General features: G+C 51.8%; 1 protein-coding gene across 2 annotated transcripts; it reads left to right on the top strand.

The window, feature by feature from the left end:
* The first annotated feature begins 242 nt into the window (after positions 1–242).
* Positions 243–21,860, top strand: WIPI1 (WD repeat domain, phosphoinositide interacting 1). 2 transcript variants are annotated; one of them, XM_064467119.1, is made up of 13 exons: positions 244–402; positions 1,905–1,987; positions 3,545–3,714; positions 7,252–7,348; positions 11,048–11,145; positions 12,201–12,293; positions 12,612–12,682; positions 13,607–13,714; positions 14,113–14,277; positions 14,463–14,570; positions 15,811–15,932; positions 16,684–16,784; positions 21,321–21,860. In XM_064467119.1, the coding sequence occupies exons 1-13, from the start codon at positions 332–334 to the stop codon at positions 21,366–21,368; spliced, it is 1,335 nt and encodes a 444-aa protein (XP_064323189.1). In that variant the 5' UTR covers positions 244–331; the 3' UTR covers positions 21,369–21,860. The 2 variants fall into 2 exon arrangements, with proteins under 2 accessions (XP_064323190.1, XP_064323189.1); XM_064467120.1 differs by lacking the exon at positions 12,201–12,293 and having other exon boundaries at positions 243–402.
* Positions 21,861–22,808: the final 948 nt, after the last annotated feature.

Below are 22,808 nucleotides of genomic sequence, written 5' to 3'. Positions count from 1 at the left end.
TCCTCCCCGCAACATCTGCCCGGGCTCGTCTGATGCAACCACAACATCACCACGTGGCCACGCACAGCTGTTCCCCGCCGCCAGCCAATAGCAGCCGGCTCCTACAACCCCGGAGGCGGGGCTGGCCCGCCCGCCGCTCGCGGATAGGTCGACCTGCGAGTCCATCTGCGGGTAGGGCGGTCCCTCTGGCGGGGCGCGGACCAATGGGAGGCGGCACCGCCCCTGGCCGCCGCCAGCGCCGCGGAGCGGGCCGGGGCCGGGGCCGGGGCCGGCGCGGGGGAGGCGCCGCCGCCGCGGGGGCCGGAGCGGGCCGAGCCGCCGCGCCCGCTCCATGGAGGCCGCGGCCGAGGCTCCGGGGGGGGCCGCGGCGCTCAGCTGCTTCTCCTACAACCAGGACTGCACGTAAGCGGGGCGGGGGGTGGGAGTGGGGGTCGACGGCAGCGCCGGGAGGGGCTGACCCGGCCCCACGGCGCCCCTCGGCTCCGAGCGGGTCCGGCCCCGGCAGCTCGGAGCGGGGCTGGGCCCGGACTCCCCGCGGGGCACGGCAGCTCGGAGCGGGGCTGGGCCCACAGGATCCGCCCTGGGGTGGCCTTATGGCGGGGAGGGGGCGGCTGACCCCCGTGGGACACCCCCCGCACGGGTCCGGCTGCGTGGGGCGCTGGGCGAGGCTCTTCTCCCCACAGGCCCCACCCGGGCTGGCCCTGTGGGGTCCCCACGCCCCAAAAGGCCATGGCCCCTTCTTTGGGGCTACCTGGCTCTCCATCGACGTCCTCAAGTGCCCCAGGTTCGGTCTCTGGGGGTCCAGGGGAGGCAACAAAATCAGTGCAATCGCTTTTTTCCACCTCCCCAGCAGTTTGGGAAGCATTTTTGGATGGTCAGAAGTGAGTTTCTCTCAGGGCTTTCCCTGCAGAGAGCCCTTCTACACGGATGTCTGTCTGGCACTTTTTAGGTGGCAAAGTTGCCCAGGGCTCCGTGCTGAGAGCCCCGAGCAGGCTCTTGGTGAGCAGCCTGTGCTCAGGTACCACCCTGCCACCACGCCAAGGCAACAGAGGGTTTCCTTGGAGCCTCTCACCTTAACACCGTTGCTAACCTGTGGTTTACCTAATTCAAAGCCAATCATTTAAGAACCATTTCCAAGCAGGACAGCAAACATCCTGAAGCACTGAGCTGCACACAGTGTCTTGGCAATTGTAGCCCAGAGCCATGCCCAGACCATGGGATACAAGATAAGAATCAGACACTAGTCTCACTCCTGGAAATATCGTTACCTTTGCAGGACTGGTTTGCATTTACTGTGTCTAAACAAAGAATGCTTTGACGGATGGCAGTGTGCTGCTGACGTGGACCTACAGGACACCACCACCAGCACAAATGCGTTGGTATTGTGGGCCGGCTGCTGATTTAAGACCTAGATGTTGCTGCTTACTATATCTGGAACTGAGCAAAGCTAGTGCTTGGCATGACTGCGCCTTGCGCTACGTGCCTGCACCCGCTGCCATTAGCAGTCCCACATCCCTCACAAGTTGGTGTGCCAGTGTAGATGGATCAGCTCCTTGCTTAGGAAGCAGCTCCCTTTCACGTCCCAAAGGTCCTGTCTGCAACCTCCCAGGCAGAGAGATGCCTCTTTGTTCCTCCAGCAGCCACAGGACTATATGAATGGATGATAGTTTGCTTTCTCACAGGGATACTGTGAGCCTACTTCTGTGGGCCACAATAGCCTTGGATGGAAAGCAGGATTCTTGGGTTTGTTACACTATATGCTTTAGGTTGAGAATAGAAACTGAAGCTGTGCCTTCACAGATCACTGTACAAGGAACTACCCATTTCCCCTACATGCAGGGACTCTTGTTATCACATGGAGGCCACAAGATCCAAACTAGCAAGTTTTTGTCTTGTCTTTGCAGCTCCCTGGCAATCGGAACCACAACTGGATACAGGCTTTTCTCCTTAAGTTCTGTGGAGCAACTGGACCAGGTCCACGAAAGCAGTAAGTCTCCTGTTTCACTACAGTGGAATATAGGCCGACAGACTTTACCTGTATTGCTCCACTACAGTCTGCCTTGAGGGGGTGATTCTGCTCACTGCCATTGCACAAATGGCATCCGTTCCTGCGCTACCCATATCGGGAGAGGAACAGTTCTGGTTATTGCCCTGTGCACAGCTGTGAGCTACAGCCTTGGACAAGCATCCGAACAGTCAGCGGCACTTTAACAAAGTTGAAGGAGCCCCTCAAGTTCAGAATCTAGCTTCTTCACTGCTGTCAGTCGGACAGCAGGAGTTTGTCCTGCAAACCAGCATTCAGAGGTTGTTTACCACTAGCATGTTTCAGATACCTGGACAGGAAACTGCAGAATTCCAGCACAGATGCTGGATAACTCACAGGCTTTTATGTCAATGTGGTATTTACAAGCAAGATGTTTTTAACAGGTTTCGCATGTAAGAAGGTAATTCCCAGCAGACTTTGAGCTGTTAGCTGTGCTCAGAGCAGCATGCAAGGCACTTCACAGCCCAAAACAAGTCAGACCTCAGAGCATGTACTCTAGTCTGGTTCAGTCCATGGCCAGAAGTGTTTCAGCTGAGCTGCACTAAAGATATGCCTCACAGCTGGGATGTGCTGGTCTTTCTCCACTGGCTATAGAGGGAGCCTTAGCAACCAGACATAGCTGCATCATCTGGAACAAAGTCCAGGCTCCTCTCCTCTTTACCCCACAGGGTAACTCAACTGCTATACAGCAGCAAGCCATAGTCTTATTTTAAAATTATTTAGGAATTTGTATCCCCCCCAGCATCAGACCAAGGGCCAGAGAGAAACAGATCCCTGCTGGTGACACACTCAAAAGTGACAGGCCAAGACATGAGCAGCCCCTGTACCTCCAGTGCAGGACAGCACAAGCACTGAGCACCATTCAGGACTATCTAAACTAAGAGTCATAGTCCCTGATGATTTAGGTACAGGTCCACCAGGACTGTTGTAACAGTACCTTCTCAACACAACAGAGGTTATCCCAAACATGGTCTCTGCAAGACATACCACTGTCCACTACAGCCATGCTAGGGCTCTCTAGGGACCACAACCCCAGTTACAGGGAGGGCTTAAACATGTCAGCCTTCCCTAAGGAGGCTGGGAGAAATCAGACACCATGCAAAATAAACAGTGAGTTACACACAGCTTGCTGCTTACCTCAGTAAGCTTGCTTACTCCCTCCAAGAAAGTCCCTGACCAAGCTGGCTGAGCTTCTCCCTTTTCTATCCCCTTCCCAAGGATTAGCTTCAGCTGGAGGGCCCTGCCCAGGAGAGGCACAACAGCACTATCAAAGGGAGCTGGCTTACATTCTGCCTTCAGGGGAAGGTTCATTAATCCCTTCCTGCTCTGACCTAAATGCTTTATGCCAGGTACAAGAAATTTTTGACAAAAGCAGATGTTGAACACCTTGGCACTTAGCCTTCCAACCCAGTTCCCTCCTGAGCTGTCTCACTGGTTGCTGCAAGCAAACCAACCATAAGCCAAGCTAAAGACTCTGTCTTGCTTTTCTTCTGCGCCCAGATGAAATCCCAGATGTTTACATCGTGGAGCGTCTGTTCTCCAGCAGTCTTGTGGTTGTGGTCAGTCATGCCAAGCCACAGCAAATGAATGTCTACCACTTCAAGAAAGGGACAGAGATCTGCAACTATAGCTATTCCAGTAACATACTGTCCATCCGGCTGAATCGTCAGGTAAGAGGCTGGGGAAAGGAGTTAGCCAGAGTTATCCCACTCTGGCTCTTTGCTGGTGTTGACTTCCCAGCTGGGACCCCGCTGGCAGCCTGGGTGGGTTTGCACAGAGGCTGTGAAGTGGGACCGGGGGGGTCAGTACCTGTCCTCTTCTGTCAGCTCCACTTCATGTTTGGTCACCTCTGACAGAGGAGCAGGATGGCTGTGGATATCACCTGCTGCAACTGTTTGCTTCAGTAAAATGAAGCTACGTCCTTGTTTTTGTAGCAGTCACATGAAGACTTTTTATTGTCTGCCTTCTTGCCTATTCAGCATGCAGCTCGTGCCAAAAAAGCACCTTTTCATCTTCCTCCCTCCCTTGGATTCCACATCCAGACTTCAGGCCCACCTCTGCCATCTTGGTTGCAAATGAGACCTTCAGAGTTGGTAACAAAACCCAGGAGTAACTTGAACTCCATGGATGAGGTGAAGGCTGCTTCTCAAGTAATACTAGCAGCCTTGTTTGATTTTTAAAGGTTTAGAAAACATTCAGGCCACTTTAGAAGAAGGCTTGTAGAATGTTATTCTCTGAACACACGCACAGCCTCGTTCAGCCCTGAGCCCTTTTGGAGGATTTTAAGTTACCTTTTCTTTTGTCCGTAATTATTTTCAAAGTATATGCCATAAGAAGCAGAGGGCATTTTACAATGAAGAAATAAGCAGTCTGTGTAATTGTATATAATCAGCCTCTCCTCAGTTAGCAACAGTGAGTCCTGCAGTAAGGCTCTCCCATAAGGAAACTCTGGGTTGAGTTTCCAGTAAAGCTGTGTTTGACCAGAAGTTCCTGTACTACAATTAAATCTGTCCTAAATTGATTTTTTTCACTTACACTTGGAGCTGGCAAAATAAAGACTTTCTTTGAATTGCAGATAGATGTGTATGTATAAAAATAAACTGGGAGGTTCTGCTTAGCAGCTCTAGGAGATTAGTGTGAGAATAAAATAAGTTTGGGTTTTCCCTGTGTGTTGTTCTGGAGATTGCCTGAAGGTGATGCATAGGCCCAGCGTTGCATCCATGTTCCTTGGCTGCTTTATGAGCTTGCGTTCAAATCCTGGGCTGAGCTCATTCTCCAGCCATCACACAGACAAACCTGGAGAGATTTGAAGATGCTACAGATACTTGGGTAGATAGAAGAGAAATCGCTGTTTTAATCTACATTCAGGATTTAAACTGGTGGCAGTCAGGCTCTGCGTGTGCTGTGACATTTGGCGTTTTGCCTGGGCTTCTGTATGATAGCTATACTTCATTAAAAGTCCATAGAAAGCCAAATCCCATACAAGGTGTTAACAGCAGAAAATAGTGGCAAATAAAACAGAAACAGGTCTCAAACAAGTTGTGCGTGGTTCGATTTGATGTCTCTGTGAAAAAGTCCTTGTTGTGCAAAAGAGCAAGTCCCCTGGTTGTTGTTGATCCATGGAAATCCTTTGTTCCAAGCTCCATTATAACTCTCAGGTGTGTTAAGGTAGATTGTGATTTGTCTCAAAGTGGGGAATAAGACCATGCTGTGGAACTGGTGAGAAGCTCTCCTGCAGCCTCCCTGGCTTTTCATTCACTGCTGAAACCTTGCTGAGCTCTTTGGAGAGGTTTGATACTTCTCCCTGGCTGTGTCCATACCCAGCACATTTAAGTCCTCAACACACAACTCAGTTGTCTGACCTGATTAGTGTCAAACTGAAGTACTAAAGAAAAATACTGGTGAGCAGTAAAGTTTTGTACAAGTGCCTTGAACCCTGTGTAGCCATCGCACCACCAGGCACCTTCTCTGAGGCTCTGTCTGTGTGCACTCTGAGGATGAAACCCATTCCTCATCTCAGCAGGGGTTGCTCGGATGTTAGCATGGGCTACAGGGCTGCATGGAGGGCAGGAGGTGGAGAACCAGCCCTCCAGCATGTGGTGAGCTTGTCCAGGCCTCCTTCGCCTGTTCACCTCCAACCCCCATCACTTTCCTGGATTTTGTCCCTGTCTGTGCCAACATCTCCTGCTGCAGCTCTGGCTGTTGCTTTGCAGTCATCTGGAAACCTCCCTTCACCTGTACATCAATAGCAGTGCGTTTTACAGTTCTGGGAAAGCACATGGTGGCTTTGCCGAAATCAGCTGTATAAATATTACTCTGTCGGTCTCTGCTAGCAAGTTGATGGCTGTTACTGTAGAAAAGGCAAAGTCTTCCTGGAAATGCAAAATGGCTCTGACACAGCCCCAGATGCTGTGGTTAGCAGGAATAGAAGTGGGAAAGAGTTTGATCCGAGAGTAATGGTGGAGCAAGGCAAAGATTTTCTAATGTGGGTGTTTCAAGTTAGTGACTAAGCTCCACATTTAGATACTAAATAAGTGGCCTCATTTCTAAAGAGGTGGAGGCTTCCTGCACATGGAGTCGGGTGCTCCAGCTTCAGGAGCCTGGATGGAGTCTGGCCTTACATTTTTACTGGGAGGTTTTCAGGGCTTCTGGACACTTGGCACTAACGTAGGTGGAGCTGTGTGCTCACTGGACTTAGAAAGCACAACCCTTCAAGCCAGATCCAAAGCCTGGCCCCAGAAAAAGCCTCTGTGCAAAATGCCTCCATGGTAACATGTAGAGATCTGGACCAAGCTGAGGCAAAAAGCTGAGCGGTCACAGAGGTGGTGGCCCAGTGGTAAGGTTAGAGAATTAGGCTTCCTTTTTCCTTTCTGCCTTTCGTCCCCATTGCTTGGCAGCTCCTTTCTGAGCGGCTGCCTCTTGGCTGGCTGGGTGGGTGTTCCTGATGAGTTCAGCAGAAGAGGTACAAGCATGTTAACTTGGAAATACCCTGCCCATCTGCCAAGACGGTGTAAATGTGGCTGTCCCTGAACAAATGTTTCCCAGCCCAGTTTTTATGCAGTTCTGCAGGGCCCATAAAGCAGAGTCTTGCCTGCTGATGCTGAATGGGAAAAGAAACATTAATTTGCTGAGCAGACGCATTAGCTTTAGCAGCAGTGGGAGGCCCATCACCTAAGCGTTTGCTCCCAGATCAGGAAAAGCTGAGGGCAAGGGGCGTGTAGTCCCATCTGTAGGCATACTGACAAGCAGGACTGGCAGCCTCTCTGCTGCCTGGTCTTTATGATCAAAAAGTAATTTGCTGTGAAAAGAACTGCAAAGAAAGGTTGGGGTAGGAAAGGATGGCAATCAAGGCCCCATGGCTAGGGCCATGATTGCGCCCTGATGAGTCTTCCCGTTCCTGGGGTCTGGGGATGTGGAAGATCAGCTCTTAGAGTAGCAGAGAAGAAGTCATGATGTTTTAGCTGCTTTCTAAAGCAGGACCAGATGCAGGCAGCTCTCAAAAGCAGAGTCTTACAAAATCAAAGGTGGTGCAGTGAGAGGGGATGGAGGAGCAGAAGAGATCATGTTTCTGTTACGTTTCAGTGCGTGAGAAATTCCTGTTGAGTTCTTGTAACAGTGAAGATTTGGGTGTGTGAACTGTGGGAGCAGCAGACAGGCACCGTGCCCGTGCTGGTGAGGTTCTGTGCATGTCCCTTTTGTCCTTGCAGAGGCTGGTTGTTTGCCTGGAGGAGTCAATTTACATCCATAACATTAAGGACATGAAGCTTTTGAAGACTATTCTGGATACGCCTCCAAATACAACAGGTAAGCACAGAAAAACTGTGTGAAAGGGAGAGATCAGCTTTGCAAGAACTTTCCAGAGTCACAAAACTCATGTTAGAATTTAAACTAGCCTGTGGTTTGTGTATCTAATTCAGCACTGGGGAGCCAGAAATGCGTGGAGGCAGTCAGTTGGGCTTGGGAGAGCAGAAACCATGCTCTGTCCTGAGCAAATGCATCAAAGGAGAGCAGAAATGGTCAGTGTGGTTTGACTTCACCTCCCAGGTTCGATCCCTCCCTGTCCTCACGCAGGATGTCTGTGCAGCTCACAGTTTCCCGCAGTGTGCCTTTATTCTCTTTCACAAGTGGAAAGCTGTAAGGCAGGCCAGGACCGCAAGCTTCCCTCCACATATAGGACAACTTGAAACTCTCCCTCCGGGGATCCCTGACCTTCCTTCACCATGCCCTGCGTCAGAGAGTCCCGTGGTGTTTTAGCTCTCCGGACAAAGGAGCCCTGCTTCCCCGCGCTGCCGGCATGAGTCAGCTCTGCAGCGTCATGCCGTGCTGCAGAGCTCGGCACTCCCTGCAGACCTGTGGTTAACCCAGGTTCTCTTGGCCACGGACACGCACTGCTCCACTAAGGTAGAAAGCTGTGATTGATTACGGGCTTGGGGTCAGCTCCCAAAGTGATTAGCACTGTGAAGATCACCCAGAGCAGAAAACACAGCCAAGCACAGTGCAAATTCCCTGCCAGGGAGCTCCCAGGAGCCCATGCTGCCACCTGATATTATTCCATACACACTGCAAACCCAAGGGGCAGGGCAGGTGGCTGCAGAACAGATCCTCTCTGTGCGGCGCAGGGTGAATCCAGCTTTCCTGCTCATGGGAGAGGAGCTATTTTTAGCCACGGATAGGGAAACTTGGCTGAGTGCCTGCGGCAGCACTGCTGTACATTGCTGTGATATTCCGGTCGGTCGCAGGCTGCAGCGTCGTTTCACGGGTGGTTGATTGGGAAGTTGCTGATGTGCTTTCGCCTGGCTTCTGGGCTTTCAAGGGATGCTCTTCTGGCGGCTCCCCTGACCTACTTCAGGTCTCAACAGATGGCCTCTCCATGTGGATTAAACATACTAAATACTGCAAATAAAATTAAAGTTTAAAACCCTCCTGAGAAAGCCCAGCAGCAGCAGGAAGGGCAGGGATACCCAGGCCTGAAGCTGTTCTGCAGTGGGGCTAAATGGTCAGGTCATGGTTTAAGAGCAACAGCAATCAGCGCTCGCGGGCAAGGACTCTGTGATGCTCTGTGGTGCTGCAGATCACAAGACTTCATACGGGCTTAATTTTTTAAAGCCCTTTTACCGCAGCAGCTGTCAGTAAAATCAGCTGAGTGACAAGCACTGTGCCACGCGGGCTCCCTTTCTCCCTGGACCATCTGACTTGACCCCAAGCCTGACCCCAAGGACAGCGTCTCTAGGAGGCTGAAGCAGTCCAGCCTCAGCACTCTTTGGACAACCCTTTTCGGAGTGGGGATTTGTGCCGGCGGGATGTAGGAGCACATGGCAAGCGTGTCACTCCCCTGCAAAGTGTGCACCCTGGGCATGGTAACACCAGCACGGTGAGGACCAGGATTTGCTGCACACCCACCAGCTAGTTGCAGTGAGATCCCTGACTGTTCCCGGCCAGGACCTGGCTCCCGGTCCAGCCTCTTCCACACAGGAGAGGAAAATGCCCGCGGTGGGCAGTCCGGTTGTTTTTCATGTGTGATCAGACATGTTGTTTTTCATGTGGCTCATGTCAGGGGCAGGATTTACACCGAGGAGGTTGCAGTGCTCATGCTGACTTGTGTGCCATGGGGACACATCTCGGGGACGACTGCAGTTTTGGAAACCACTTCACGTGGCTCCCCCCAAGCCCCAGATGCGCCTGGGCCTGCTGGTTTGGGGCAAGGCCAGGCTTCTTGGATGCAGTAGCTTTTTTCCATGCCCCTCGAGGAAGCCACCTGCGATGTGGCATTCAGAGGTGCCATCTTGAGCAGCAGCCAGCCTCCTTCCTCCTGAGTCCACCACTGCATGCACCGACCCTCGGTGAGGGCTGTGGGGCTGCCAAGAGCAGAGGAACATCTTCAAAGGCTGCCTGCGTCCCTTGTGATCCTTGTTCTTTGCGCATCCCTGAGGTCAGCCCAGAACACTTGCATGTGTGTTCTCCTCTGGCCTGGTTTCCATCTGCCTCTCCCAGCCAGGCGTGGAGCAGAGGGAGCGGGTGACTCACACCGGCCTCTCAGAGCTTACTTTGTTTAGCTTGAGTGCTCTCTAGACCCTCTCCTTAGAGAAAGGGCTGTGCTGATCCGCCTGTGCTGCCTGGTCTGGGGGAAGACCATCCTGAAAAGACACCCTTGCTCACTACAAGCAGAGTCTCTGGGCTCTCTGCCTTCCCACTATCCCTCCCTCTTTGTGGCTTTTAATTGCCTGAGCTGTGCTGGTGCTGCGCCTCCTCCCTAGTTCGCGCCGTCCCTGGCATGATGTAAATGCCTCTGATTGACAGGGAGTGAATCCCTGGGGCCCCTGGCTGATCCTGCAGCTCCTGGCTCTGCTGCGGTCTCTTTGTTTAGTTATAAACAATGACCTAAAACGAGAGCTTCAGCCGATCCTTCCTTGCTGCTGGGCCGTGTCCTGACATGACGGGTTGCACGGCATGTGTGCGTGCATCCGTTCATATACGTGCACGCGTGCGGGCATCCTGTTTGGGGACGATGGCAGCATCCCCGGCAGCCTTTAACCCCGCAGCTTCCTCCACACAGGGGTCTAGCTGGGACCCCCCGGCGGGGGCCAGGAAGGTCAGATCACCCTGAAGATTTGAGTCAGATTTGGGAGGACTGTGAGCACGCGGACGTGGTGCAGGAAGCAAGACCCATTTCTGTATTTGACAGGATTCACTGGGATGGGTCCTCAGACAGCGGCAGAAATGAGAGGCAGGAAGAGATTCTCTTTTCCGAGGTCACCTGGGGGACAGGCGGATGGACGAACCCATACACATATCCATCCATCCATCTCATCCTGTAATTCCTGCTCACTTTGAAAGGGGTGTTTGGGAACCTTTATGCTCATGTTGGCATAAAACCAGGTGGCTATTATGGGGAAGAATTCCCCCCGTGGTTAAAATTTAGCTAGGTTCAAGTTCCTTGTCAGCCAGAAACTCCCTGCACAACTGTGGCATTTGCTTTGTCGTTCTCTACTTCCCTTTTCCATTCAGAAGAAAAAGGGAACAACGCTGCCCAGCCCCACAGCCGCTGCTTTGCTGTGCCAGGCTTCACAGTGGGGCTGTGTCTGTGCTGCGCTGCTCATCTGAGCTTCTGACGCGGCACCTACACCCTGTGCACATCTGGAGGTGCCCAGATGTGCTTGGACAGGAGTCGTTAGCCCTGAGACCAAGACGTCGCTTGCTGTGTTTCATGCACCTATTCTTGCCTTCTCAAAGGAGATGATTAAGAGGGAGAAGCCAAGAGTGTGCCCAAAAGCAGGACCTGGGCTCCTTCTGAGCAGGGCCTGGGGGAGGACGGCGGCTGGGAGAAGGGAGCTGTACTGTCCCATGACAGCAGGTGTCCCCACGGCCGAGGCATTGCCAGCGTGCAGCCGGGGTGCGCCGGGTGACGGACACTGCCCCAAAATGAGACAGAGCCTGAACCCCCTGCGGTGTCCATGGCTGCGTTTCTGCTTTCTGTCCTCAGCTGCAACCTTCTCACCTTGCCAGGTCTGTGCGCTCTCTCGATCAACCACGCCAACTCCTACTTGGCTTATCCCGGCAGTGCAACCAGCGGAGAGATCACGCTTTACGACGGAAATACTTTGGTAAGTGCAAAGCTTGCCCATTTGGATACCGGCAGAGACTGAAAACAAACAGAACCACAGCAAAGTCAACAGGGCCTTTGGGAAGGATGAATAAATACGCTCCACCGAGCTAGACTACAAGGGAATTGCGTAGGGCAGGCACGTTCCCCATCCCCCTGGCTTGGATGCCATGCAAAGCAGACAGCCTCTTTGAGATCAGGACATCCATTTCCCAGTATGGGATATTAAGGGAAACATGACCCATTACCCGGCAGCCCGAGGGCCGCAGCCAGGCAGCCACAAGGGTTCCTGTAGGGGGTTTCTATAGGGGCTTCAGCAACACATATCATGGGATTGATGTGACCAGGGTGGCGCAGGGAATGTTGGAGCTGCTCCAAGCACAGCACAGGACCTGGAGCAGCTGCTTTGCTATGCCGCAGGCTGGAAGGGATGTTGGACCCAAAGTCACAGAGAGGGTGAAGTATCCAAAGCCCCACTCAGGAAATCTGTCCCTGGCTGGAAGCAGGGTCATGATTATCTGCTGTTTATGCCAGGGCTTTGGATTACATAAGGCTGTCGCTCTGTACGTGCAGCGGGAGCTAAGGATCTGCAGCAGGGGAGGAGCAGAGCACAAGGGGAAAACACGCTGCTGCTGTGAGAGGTACTAGCGGGGGCCTGGGCTCCCTGCAGGCATCGGGGTGGTGTCGCTGCAGCAGGATTTGCTGTACAGTCGAGTGACTTGCAGGGAGGCCAGCTCTGTCTCTGCACAAAGAAATGCCAGGCTTCAGAGGTGGCGCGGTCGCGATCCTGTGGCCTGGAGAGGAGGGGAGCTGAGGACCTCTGCCCCTGAAATGAGCTTTCTGTAATCACAGTGGCCGTAGTAAGTGGGGATTGAGCTCAAGGCAGGGCAAAGCTAAGAAATGCTGAGGACGTTGAAGGAATACTATAAGTGCGATACGATCCTGTGAATCCATATTGGCAGGCCTGGATAGGGTGCGAGGCAGGGAACACCCTGCCCTTACGCAGTCTTTGCAGCAATGTGTCTCTTGGCGCTCATGCTACCTTCTGCCCTACAGAAAACAGCCTGCACGATTCCTGCCCATGACGGGCCTCTGGCTGCTCTCACCTTCAACTCCACTGGCTCGAAGCTGGCAAGTGCTTCCGAAAAAGTGAGTGAGCGCCGCTGCAAGCACCCTCCCTGCTGCCTGTGCTCTCCGCCTGTGGCTGGCAGGGGGGTCCCAGCCAGCTCGGCTGCCTGGAGCATGGAGAGCAGGACCTCTGAGCTGCCCGTTCTTAAACACAGCCAACAGAGGAGGGGCACTAAAAGGACTCTGACTTGTAAGAGGCCAGTGTATCAGGTTCAGATTGAACCCAGCTGGCGAACAGAAGGGGCCTTTGCACATCCTGAGTTTCCTGGGTGTGTCTGAGAAAGAGGTTGCGCTCTTTGCCCTGCTCTGGCGTGATGTTTCCATTTGCATTTTTTGCAGGGCACAGTCATTCGTGTATTTTCCATTCCTGGTGGGCAAAAGCTTTATGAATTCCGGCGAGGGATGAAAAGGTCAGTTCATTCTTCTGTTGGTGACAAGTACACAGAAGGCTCCCGGAGCACAAATGTAAACACAGGGACAGAGCAACGTCAGATCCTGGTGGCTTTGGCATCTTTTGCAGAAAGAAAACCAGAGCAATCATATCAGATAGAAATGTCATTGTGCCAGACAGCCACGCTGCTTGCAGCTGCCTCTGGCAAGTTTAGTGATTCAATTCAGTGTGTTGCTGAACAGGGCGACTGCAGAGAACAGAGGTAGATTCTGTCCATTTACTCTGTCCTTTCTTCTTACTTGAAATAATGAAGTCCCCAAAATTATCAACCCAACTCTTGCCCTCTCAAAGGAGGTGTCTTGAAGCTACTAAGTAATTTGCGCAGAGCCCAAGTCTCGATGGTGGGGATGGGCTGTCGCTGCCCTTCTGCAGGCTCCCTCAAATGTTTTCAGTAGATCTTTTCCCGGCTTTTCCCTCTTCCCCATCCCTGACTTGCCTGAGATTTTACACCTACTTCTGCAAGGACAAAAACTGCTGTGACCAAGACACCCTGTCCCTGCTGAGCCTGCACAGGAGGAGGTGCCGCATGTACCTGGCTACCCAGCACTTTGGATATCCTCCCTGGCCTTTGCAGTACCAGAAGCTTTAGCTGCTGTAGCGAGGCCAGCACAGATGTTCACTCCACAGACAGCTCTGTGAGCAAGGACATTTCCACCTCTCTGGCTGTTTGTCACTACCTCGAGGCTACCTCCAGCTCTGCAGAGCAAAGGCATTAGGGAAATCGTAGTTGGTCAGCCCGCAGGCTCGACACCAGCCAGGCAGGGTGCTCCTTGCCACATCTGGGTCTCCTTCCTCCCCATCCTCTTCTCTGTGAGCAAAACCAAGCAGTTCCCCTTGAACAGTATGCCATGAAGCGACCAGTCCTGTCTTTGCTTGGCCCTAGGTATGTGAACATCAGCTCCCTGGTGTTCAGCATGGATTCCCAGTTCCTCTGTGCTTCCAGCAACACGGAGACTGTGCACATCTTTAAACTGGAGCATCTCACTGACAGGTGAGGGGTTTAGCCGGGGCTAACTTGCTTGCCCCAGGGTGTCTGCTTCGGACCTCTGCCTTTATGCAGCTGGCCTCCATTTGCTTACCACGTACTCTCTATCAGCAATACCAGCTGCAAACTGTCTCTTTGGCTTTGTGTCCTGCGGGATTCACCCCTTGGAAGAGCTGCACACTGCATCCCTGCTGGCAGCCTCTCCAGGCTTGCTCTGGGTTTATTAGCTGCCACTGTCCCCTGCCTTCTATCCCGTGTGTCCAGTTAGGCTGGTGCACAGTGTGCGCAGGTGCTCCATAGAAAGCCTTCACCTGTCTCAGATCAGGATCATTTTGTCTGTTTCTGATCTGTTTTGTCACGCTGGCTGCGGTAGCTCCACTGATGCTGCTTTGTGACCCCCTCAGCCGGCCAGAAGAGCCTCCAACCTGGAGCGGTTACATGGGAAGGATGTTCCAGGCTGCTACCAACTACCTCCCTGCTCAGGTATCAGGCATGATGAACCAGGATCGAGCCTTTGCCACTGTCCGCCTGAACATCTCTGGACAAAGGAACATCTGCGCCCTCTCCACGTATGTATTGACATCTGCATTCCCTCTGCCACATCAGTCTGTGAGCAGACACAACTATCTCTGCAGAACACCACCACCCTGGCCACTTATCTTGCACCCGTGCCTGCAGAGCACGCAGCGTGGGTGTGTGCAGTGTCTGTGTGCGTGTGCAGATGTGTTTGGACTCATCATGCTTTTATCATTAGGATTCAGAAGCTGCCTCGACTGTTGGTGACTACATCAGATGGACATCTCTATATTTATAACTTGGACCCTCAAGACGGAGGGGAGTGTGTCTTAATTAAGAAACACAGGTAACTATGCCTCCAGACACATTTGATACAGAGACTGGTCTTTTAAAAAATTAAGGGAAATTTCACCTGAAGGCACAAAATGGAGCTGTCAGAGCAAGAACGTTAGCACTGACTTTGTGATTTTAGCTGCCCGATCCAACAAATGTGGGTGGGACCATGTCAGCAGGCAGGGACGTGGGGCTTCTTGTAGAAGAAACCAGAGACATCTCGGATCCCTAGGCAGTTGTGGGACATCTCAGCTTAGACAGCAGATGTGGGCAGGCTGTGCCTTAGGAGATGCCTCCAGCAGCAAGCGCTGACCACCATGGTGGCAGGAGAGCAAAGCACCTTCTCCAGGCATCAGTGGGTGCTGGAGAGCTGACTTTGGGAGTAGGATGGTGTGGAGGAACGCTGGGAGCTTCCGTAAACAAAAACCCACACAGATGCACTGCAGGCATGCAGTACCAACGCAGAGTCTTCCATGCTGCTCTTCCGTTTGTATGCAAATTTGATTAAGCACATAACCCCCACACAAACATCTGGGCTACTTGGCTCCAGATGTGAAGCCTTTGAGGTGGGGTGCAATGTAACATGTGCTCTAAGCCGGGTGGTGGCTGACAGCCAGGAAAATGCCAGCAGCTTTTTGAAAAGCCACAAAACAACGTCACTTCAAAGCTGCGCTGTCCAGCGTGCTCTGGCCGCCCCACCGCCTTCAGACTCTGCTGACGCCCGCCCACTCCCGTCCCAAAGCGGCCCTCCAGAGCTGGCGGGCCAGCTTTGTATGTGGGTGCCTCTTAGCATCAGAGGGCTGAAAAGGGCCCTTGGGTCATGAGTTACTTTACATCATACTATATCTCTGCTCAAACTCCATCCTAAACTAGCCAGCGCTGCTTTTCCCATCTAGTCCGCTCCTGTTGGGAGCCCTTTGGAGCCCCCTCTGTGATTAGAAACACTGTTTGCCTTTGTAACCTAAAGCTTTTGTGGTCAATCTGTTCCCTTCTATTCTCGTGCCAGCATTGTCCTCTAGCCAAAGTAGCGCTTTCCCTATCTTCTGCTTCCCCCCTGCTTTACTGGTAGAGCACAATGCTCTCCTCCTCTGCAGCAGTGCTGGGGCTGCAGGCAGTGCCTATATGCAGTGATGCCGATGGGTGACGTGCTTCAAGGAGACATGGTTGCATGTGCTTGCCTTAGCCGGTGCTGGGGGAGGAGTGCTTGGGATCAGAACTAACTCTTCTCCCTTCTCTTGCTCCTGTACAATTAGTCTGCTTGGCTCAGGAAAGATGGAGGAGAACAAAGAAAATGACCTTCGGCCTCCATTACCTCAATCTTATGCAGCAACTGTAGCCAGACAAAGTACAGTGCCTTCAACTTCGACCATGCCAGGTAAGCATCGCCTCTGCCCTTCCTCAGGCAGAAGCAAGAAGGCCACCTGGGGCAAAGCAGAAAGCCTCCCAAATTCCAGAGTTCAACCAGAAACACCACTTTGGCAAAGCAGACTGGGGCAGCGGGACTCTCTGGAGCTCACCTGGTTCATCCCCTGCCCCAAAAACAGGCCAGGCATTTTCTGCTTTGCTTCCCAGGACCCCTTGCTAGTGCTTCTCCTTCTTGAGCAGAGCTGCACCACAAACAGGCTCACCAGCAGAGCAGTAACCACATCTGAGCCTCACAGTTTGTCAGAGAGCAGCTGCTGTCAGGCTGGTTTCCAAGAGCTGAAACTGTGGGTGTAGAAGCCAGATCTCACTATTTTTGTGGCAAGATAGCTAGAGATTCTCCTGAACCTGTTACACTTTCCCCTAATGAAGCTAAGCACGAAGTTGCAGGAGAAGACTGGTGACTGTCTCATATTCCCGAGTCCAAAGGTCCACATACAGATGTGGATCTTATTCTGAAATCAGTGCTTACACTCATGGTGGGAGGAGGAAAGCTTCTGCCACAGGAGCTAGCCGTGTAGTCCATTCCCTAATGCATCGCATCAGTGGAGATACCTTTCTGTTCCACCGTCCCCCAGAGCTCTGCCAAAAAGCCAGAGAAAGCTGCTCTGTGCTAAGAAGGTGATAAAATTGTGTCTCCGCTGTTTGTTTCCAGGCTCCTTCCATACACTTATCTGTACCGTTTTGTATTTCCACTTGGACAGGTTATTCGGAGGATGGTGGTGCCCTGCGAGGAGAGGTTATCCCAGAGCATGAGTTTGCAACTGGACCAGTGTGTCTTGATGATGAGAATGAGTTTCCTCCTGTGAGCATTCGGGACCCCTAAAACTGCAGTTCAGCCCTCATGCTAAGAAGAAAGTATTAACCTCTTACAGAAGAGATACTGTTGCCCCCACCTTGTCCCAGCTTACTGTGAAGCCTAAAATAACTAATTAAGTTATAGGGACAGTGCCAGGAAAAGTGTGCCCCCACTAAATGGCAGCTAGGGATGGGGCAAAGATGATGAAACCTAATAATGAGAGATGGATCTGAACGAATAGCTGAACGAAGTGCAGATGCAGAATGACTTTCAGATCCAGATCTGACCTCTGTGCCTTGCGCAGATTTCTAGTATTGCCAGGAGTAGCTTTAATTTGAACAATACCATCATTTAGAAATAAAACCTAAATATCCCCTGTTGCATTTACAGCCAGTCGTATTAGTTTACAGAATGCAACTGGGGCATACCTGAACCTCACCAGTCTCTTCGTTTCCAAGCTAACTGAAAAGGAAACTCCTTTTCCCTTCATCCAAAGATGAAAGGCGTAACAGTTTCAAACCGTTTTATGATTTTTATATGGCACTTTCTCAGTTACCGTTGGAAGAAGATACTGGCTTTTTAAAATCTAACTTAAGCCTGGCAGTGTCTCTCCAGCTCCTTTTCTTATTACACACACATTTATTATGTGAAGCATCTAACCCCTAAATGGACAGATGTTGGTACCGTGCTGTGATCTGGTTGTAATCAGCAGTGTCTTCATAAGTCATGCATTAGTACAGCAGAATATTGTCATGGATTTCAAGTTGTAGACTTGGCAGACTTTTGAATCCCTTACTCCGTTTTTACATATCCTGCTGTTGGAGTTTTGCCTGAAAAGGAGGAAGTAAAAGCTTTATCAGGATCCCAGGATTTGTTCCATATGCTTATGCTGAGGCTGACCTCTGTGAGGCACCTTCCTATTAACTGATGCAGACTGTTATTTAGATAAAAGGTGACTAGCTCATGGCTCCCTTTGAAACAATAGTGCCTAAATCCAACTCAAATTGCATAAACCTTAGATAGATTCTTTTTTTGTTACCTGTGACATAACCTGCTGCAAACCGAGAACAAGAGTTTTCTAGTTGTCCTGCTCCATTGCCTACGAAGGATATTTAAAATGTCCTTCCTCTGGTCAACGTCGTGTGGCCACGGCGAAGCTGGTGGCCCAGGCACCTGGGCCAGAGAGAAATCCTTTGCTTCCTTCTGATGAGTCTGCTCTTGAACATGTGGTTTGGGGACAAGCAAATGGCAGCAAGCAGGAATCACGCTGCTCCTGAATGAGCCTTCCTGCCGGGACACTGCCGTATAAAAGCAGCCTAGACCCCTGCTGTGCAACAGCAGGTGCTTTATTAAATGAACTTTGGTCTGTCAAAATCCTGTGCTGTAATTAACCTGGCAGAGCAACTCACATGTGTAATGTTAGGGAGGAGGTGGTGTGGGAGGGACGGTGCTTCCAAAAATACTACCTGATACGGAGGCTTAGCAATTGGAGCTTCCAGATAAAGCCTCTGCAGCTAGGACCTGGGTTCTGCCCCTCTGCTGCTGACGATAAACGTGTTTTGCATCTAGTCTACCCGCTAGTGCGGCGCCGGCTCCCACTGCGTCGGTGCACAAGGAGAGTTGGTTGGGATGTTTTGATGCGCTGAATTTCACTGAACTTTGCTGTTTTCTCAGCACTGAGATGTTCGGTCTCAGTGATGCGTTCAAGGGGGGTATCGGTCACTTCTGTGCAGAGAAGGAGGGAGAGAAAACCTGACCTTATCCAACAAAAATGTTTTGACAGCATTCTGCTTTGCGGAAACATGGGAAGGGTTGTGTTTGTTTTCCAGTGTGCAACAAAAAGACATTTAAAAACCTCAAAACTTGTGACAAAATGGAATATTCACCCACAGCCCACGCCACGAGTATGGCTTTGAACTTAGACATACTTTTGGAGAAACAGCGGTGCTCAGACCCAGCAGTTCCTCTCCATTTTGAAACATCTTGCCTTCCCCTGACCTCAAGCAAGACTTCAGAGGCTCAGCTGTTCAGAGCGAGGAAAAGCAGCTTCAGTCTAACACAGACTCTGTTGCTGATTGTCAAAAACTGCCTCTTCATTAAACAGAAGGAGGGACGGATCAGAGAAGAGATGAGAAGCCCAAGGAGGGCTCATGAAAAGGGGCCTCAACAAGAGCGAATGTGGATGTTGCTACTGATTGTGCCAGGACTGCTGAAGGATCCTGCGGCAAGAGGTTAAACGAGTTCAGTTACGTCTCTTGCTTGCATTGACGGGGTGGATTAAGTGCTTTCAGGTCTGCTGTCGATCTTAAGCAGAAAGGACTTGGGCGTTATTGAGATGGACAGCAGGCTAAAGCCTCGGGTGAGGCAAAGGTGCCGTGCTTGAGACGTGCTGGGAGGAGGCGTCGCTCTTGCTCTGCATGGTCAGAAGGCTTAGCAGGATGTGAAGAGCAAACCCAGCTCTGGCTGCAGATAGTTGCAGAAGTTATGGTTGTTTTCCCGTTACTTGCCCGAGCAGCTGCCACCTTTCTGTGTGCTTATTGGTGAGGTTTCCAGTGGTGGTGGGAGCTGCTGGTGTGTCCTTCGGGCCAGGCAGGTCACCGCTGGGCCAGCTCCACTTTTGGGAGCTGCTGTAGCGGCTCTCCCCACCAAGGCATGGTCAGAACAGGTTTTGGGTAGTGCTGTGAGGTTTGACAGAAGAAATCCTACAGGATTCAGCAAGCAAGATGGCCTGTGTGGACCTGAGGAATGCGCACCACAGGATCTCTCTTAAAACAACTGGTATTCAGTAGGAAAGGTGCTTTTCCAGGCATACATGATCCGTCCTGCATTTGGCTGCATGCTGAAGCTTGTCAGCTTCTGGACCAGAGCTGATGTGAAGGCTTTATTGGGAGAGCTGTTTCATTAAGTCAGGCTAGATCGTGTACAGTGGTCAGCTCTTCAAAGACAGCTCCCCCTCAGTGACACACAGTCTTAAACACCACCTCTCTCACATCGATTTTTGGCTACCTCCAAAACTGTTTGGGCAGCCTGCCTGTGCTGCCAAAGGGTGCTGCTGCCGGTGGCTCCTGCCTGCAGCACTCATTGCAGCGTGTACGGGGTGGGATAAAACCTGCCCCCCTGGCAGTGAGCAGCTGCCATGAGCAGCTCCTTGCTGCAGCTCCCACTCCTGCCCGCTCCCTGGAAGGACAGGCAGGAGCCCCAGCAGCCCACGGCCGCCCTGGGCAGCACCATGTCCCCACCCTGGGAGCGCTGCTGTCTGCAGGAGGGAGGAATCAGTGCCCCAGCGGGGGGGTCCGCACACATCCCCGCTGCTCCAAACCATGGATCTTAACACAAGCAGCCAGGTTGCAGATGCATCTTCGGCTCCACGCGACCGATACTTGCCCAAGTTCCTCCTCGCTCTTTGCTGGATGGTGTTTCACTCGTTCCGTTGCACGGTTATGCAACACTAATGATTTTAAGTGATTTTTTTTTTAACAGCTGGCTGCGCGCAGAGGAGAGGCCATAGATTTTGCTGTGGAGCTCTCCTAATAATCATATTTCATTGGGGATGAGCAAGTTTGGCAGAACCTGACTGGCCTCTTCTTCCTAACGGCAGCTCCTACCCCAGTAGCTCAGACGGGCATTTTGGGCAGCTGGGGCTTGCAGGATTAAGCCCAGCTCATCAGTACATTATCGGAGGTCCCTTGGGAAACATGCAATCCAGTGCCAATGCTTGTGCCTCAAAACTGGGCAAGTCATGGTCCTAAAGCCCATGGAGAGACAAATCCTGGGAGGAGGAGCTGGCACAGACCCTCCCGCAGCTGTGGGGATCGCGTCCATGCTGCTGGGAGCTGCAGGTCAAGTCTGGCAAGGCTGGAGCTAAGGGAGACCTGTGCCTTGGCTCATGGTTAGTGACCGCAGAAGCACCTGCCTCGGGTGCTGCAGCAGCCCTGCAGCTCTGCCCGAGCCTCATCCAGAATTAGGTGCACATCTTACCCCAGGGTCTCCAGCTTCGTCCCGTGGCACGAGTAGCTGATGTGAAGTGGTTCAGGATCCTCACTGCTCCCTATTTCTTCTATGCATCTGCTTTACTCTTTCACACAAAGATTTTGCTTATACTTAGGCTAGGCTTTTCCTCACCTAATCCAGTCTAACATGTAGGTGTTTAACTCTGGGGTCCATCTGGAGACCCCGGAGAGACACAGTGATGCATGGCACGTGCCTTTCCCCTCCTGCCCTGCCAGGAGCTGAACTTTTTAGGACTAAGCCAGGCAAACAGACCTCACCCCCAGTAACCAAACTCCTGCAAGCATGGCTGAGCTCAGCCCAATGCCAGCTAGAGGCAAAACACACTTATCACCCAGCCAGATGGTTCCTGTTCCCAGGACTGTAAATTTGGGGAGGGGGAGAGTAAATAAATAAACCACATACAAATGTGCCTTTGAATGGAAAATAAAACACTGCAGGACATCCCTCCCCCTTCTCCCATGTGCATAAGACCAACTTGAAACACACCCTGTTGCTGGGAAAAGTAAGGCCATTCTGTTTTGATTTTGGTAGATAATCTTGTGCCGTGGAGGTCAGCCGGGCAAAGCGAAGAGGTCATGATGAGAAGCAAACATCCGCGCTTAGGACGGCTGCTGGGAAGTGCTTTGGAAAAGCCAGGAATTTCGAAGAACAGATTTGTGAGTCCCCAAGATGAGATTAAAAAAAAAAATCCAAGGTGGGCCACTGCTTTTTCCTCCGGTATGTTTAAGTGAATGCCTGGCCCCACTAGCCCCTTGTTTTAATTTGTGTCTGGGTGGGGTGTCAATGTACTGTATGCACATCACTATGTTTAACAAACTATATGTTAGAACCACAATGTAAATGCTAATTTAATCAGATTTGTATGTAACCAGACTTTTATATACCCATTTGTCCCTTTTCTAATTTATGCTGGTTTATGTGTATAAATGTACTTATAGGAAGATATATTAAACTTATGTCTTTGTACAGTATATACATAATATTTTACCCAGGCAAAGTATTTTTGCAGTGATATTAGAGAAGATGCCATTTGCTATGTTTAAAGACAGAATAAAGTCACTGTCCCTGGCAGCTCGCTGCCCATGCTCCTGCTGTTCTTTGTGGGGCCCTAAAGATGTCAGTCTTGATTAAGTTTTATGAGCGGGAGAGTGAGTCTGGGGGGGCTGGTGCAAGGACAGCTGCTTCCACCCAACCCACCTGGCCAAGGTCACACAAATCCACTTACGGCTTGTCCAGAGAAAGATCTGGGTGTGTAAATCAGAGTCAAAAACTGTTTCAGAAAGCCCTCGCTCAGCTGCTGAGAAATCCCGGTGGTTTCTAAGTTTCAGTTGCACCTTCGATTTTGCCTTTGCAGCTCCCCAGGCCTTTGCATCTGCTCAGAAATGCCCCATCAGGGCTGTTTCAGCCCACCCACGCCCCCAGCGCTGCACTGGGATCGGCAGGAGCAGCTTCTCTGCCTGAAGCCCTGGTCTGCTGGGAGATCTCAGGGCAGGGACCTCTCCCTGAAAACTCCCTAAAAATAAATGCAGTTACACCATTGGTCTTTCCGTGCAACATCAACGGGGAGCAGCTACCCCAGTTCTGCACTGCCTCTCCCCAACACCTTCCCAAAAAAGCCTTTTCCAGACACGGACGGGGGTCCTTGTCTCAGCGCAATCCCTGACCCCCGCTGAGGCAGTGCAAAGCAGCCACAGGACAAGCCAAGCATCCTGTCCACGAGGGCAGTGGTCAGGGAGAGCCCAGGACCCTCTTTCTTTCACAGACAGCTGGGTCTTTAAGGTAACCCTGTTAATAAGCCTCACTTGCAGCTGGAGGGGCAGGTGCTCTGTTTCCCAGGGCACTCACCTTGTGCCAGCCGGGAATTTCCTCTCTGCAGCCACAGACTTCCAGGGTCTCAGCAGCAGAAGGGATGTTTGCTCAGAGGCTGTGGGCCCCGTCCTCCCCTGCCTTGTGCTCCCACCAATCGCTCCTGTAAGGTCCATTTTAGAGGAAAGCCAAGCAAATTTCCCCAAGGAATTC

Source organism: Phalacrocorax carbo, chromosome 16, assembly GCF_963921805.1.
Source record: "Phalacrocorax carbo chromosome 16, bPhaCar2.1, whole genome shotgun sequence".
Taxonomy (NCBI): domain Eukaryota; kingdom Metazoa; phylum Chordata; class Aves; order Suliformes; family Phalacrocoracidae; genus Phalacrocorax; species Phalacrocorax carbo.
This window is presented reverse-complemented; position numbering and strand designations above follow the sequence as displayed.

Coding starts and splice junctions, on each gene's coding strand:
- WIPI1 (XM_064467119.1), top strand. CDS start 332: ATGGAGGCCGCGGCCGAGGCTCCGGGGGGGGCCGCGGCGCTCAGCTGC. Junction 7,349..11,047: donor TACGCCTCCAAATACAACAG/GTAAGCACAGAA, acceptor TCACCTTGCCAG/GTCTGTGCGCTCTCTCGATC. Junction 14,571..15,810: donor GTCTTAATTAAGAAACACAG/GTAACTATGCCT, acceptor CTGTACAATTAG/TCTGCTTGGCTCAGGAAAGA.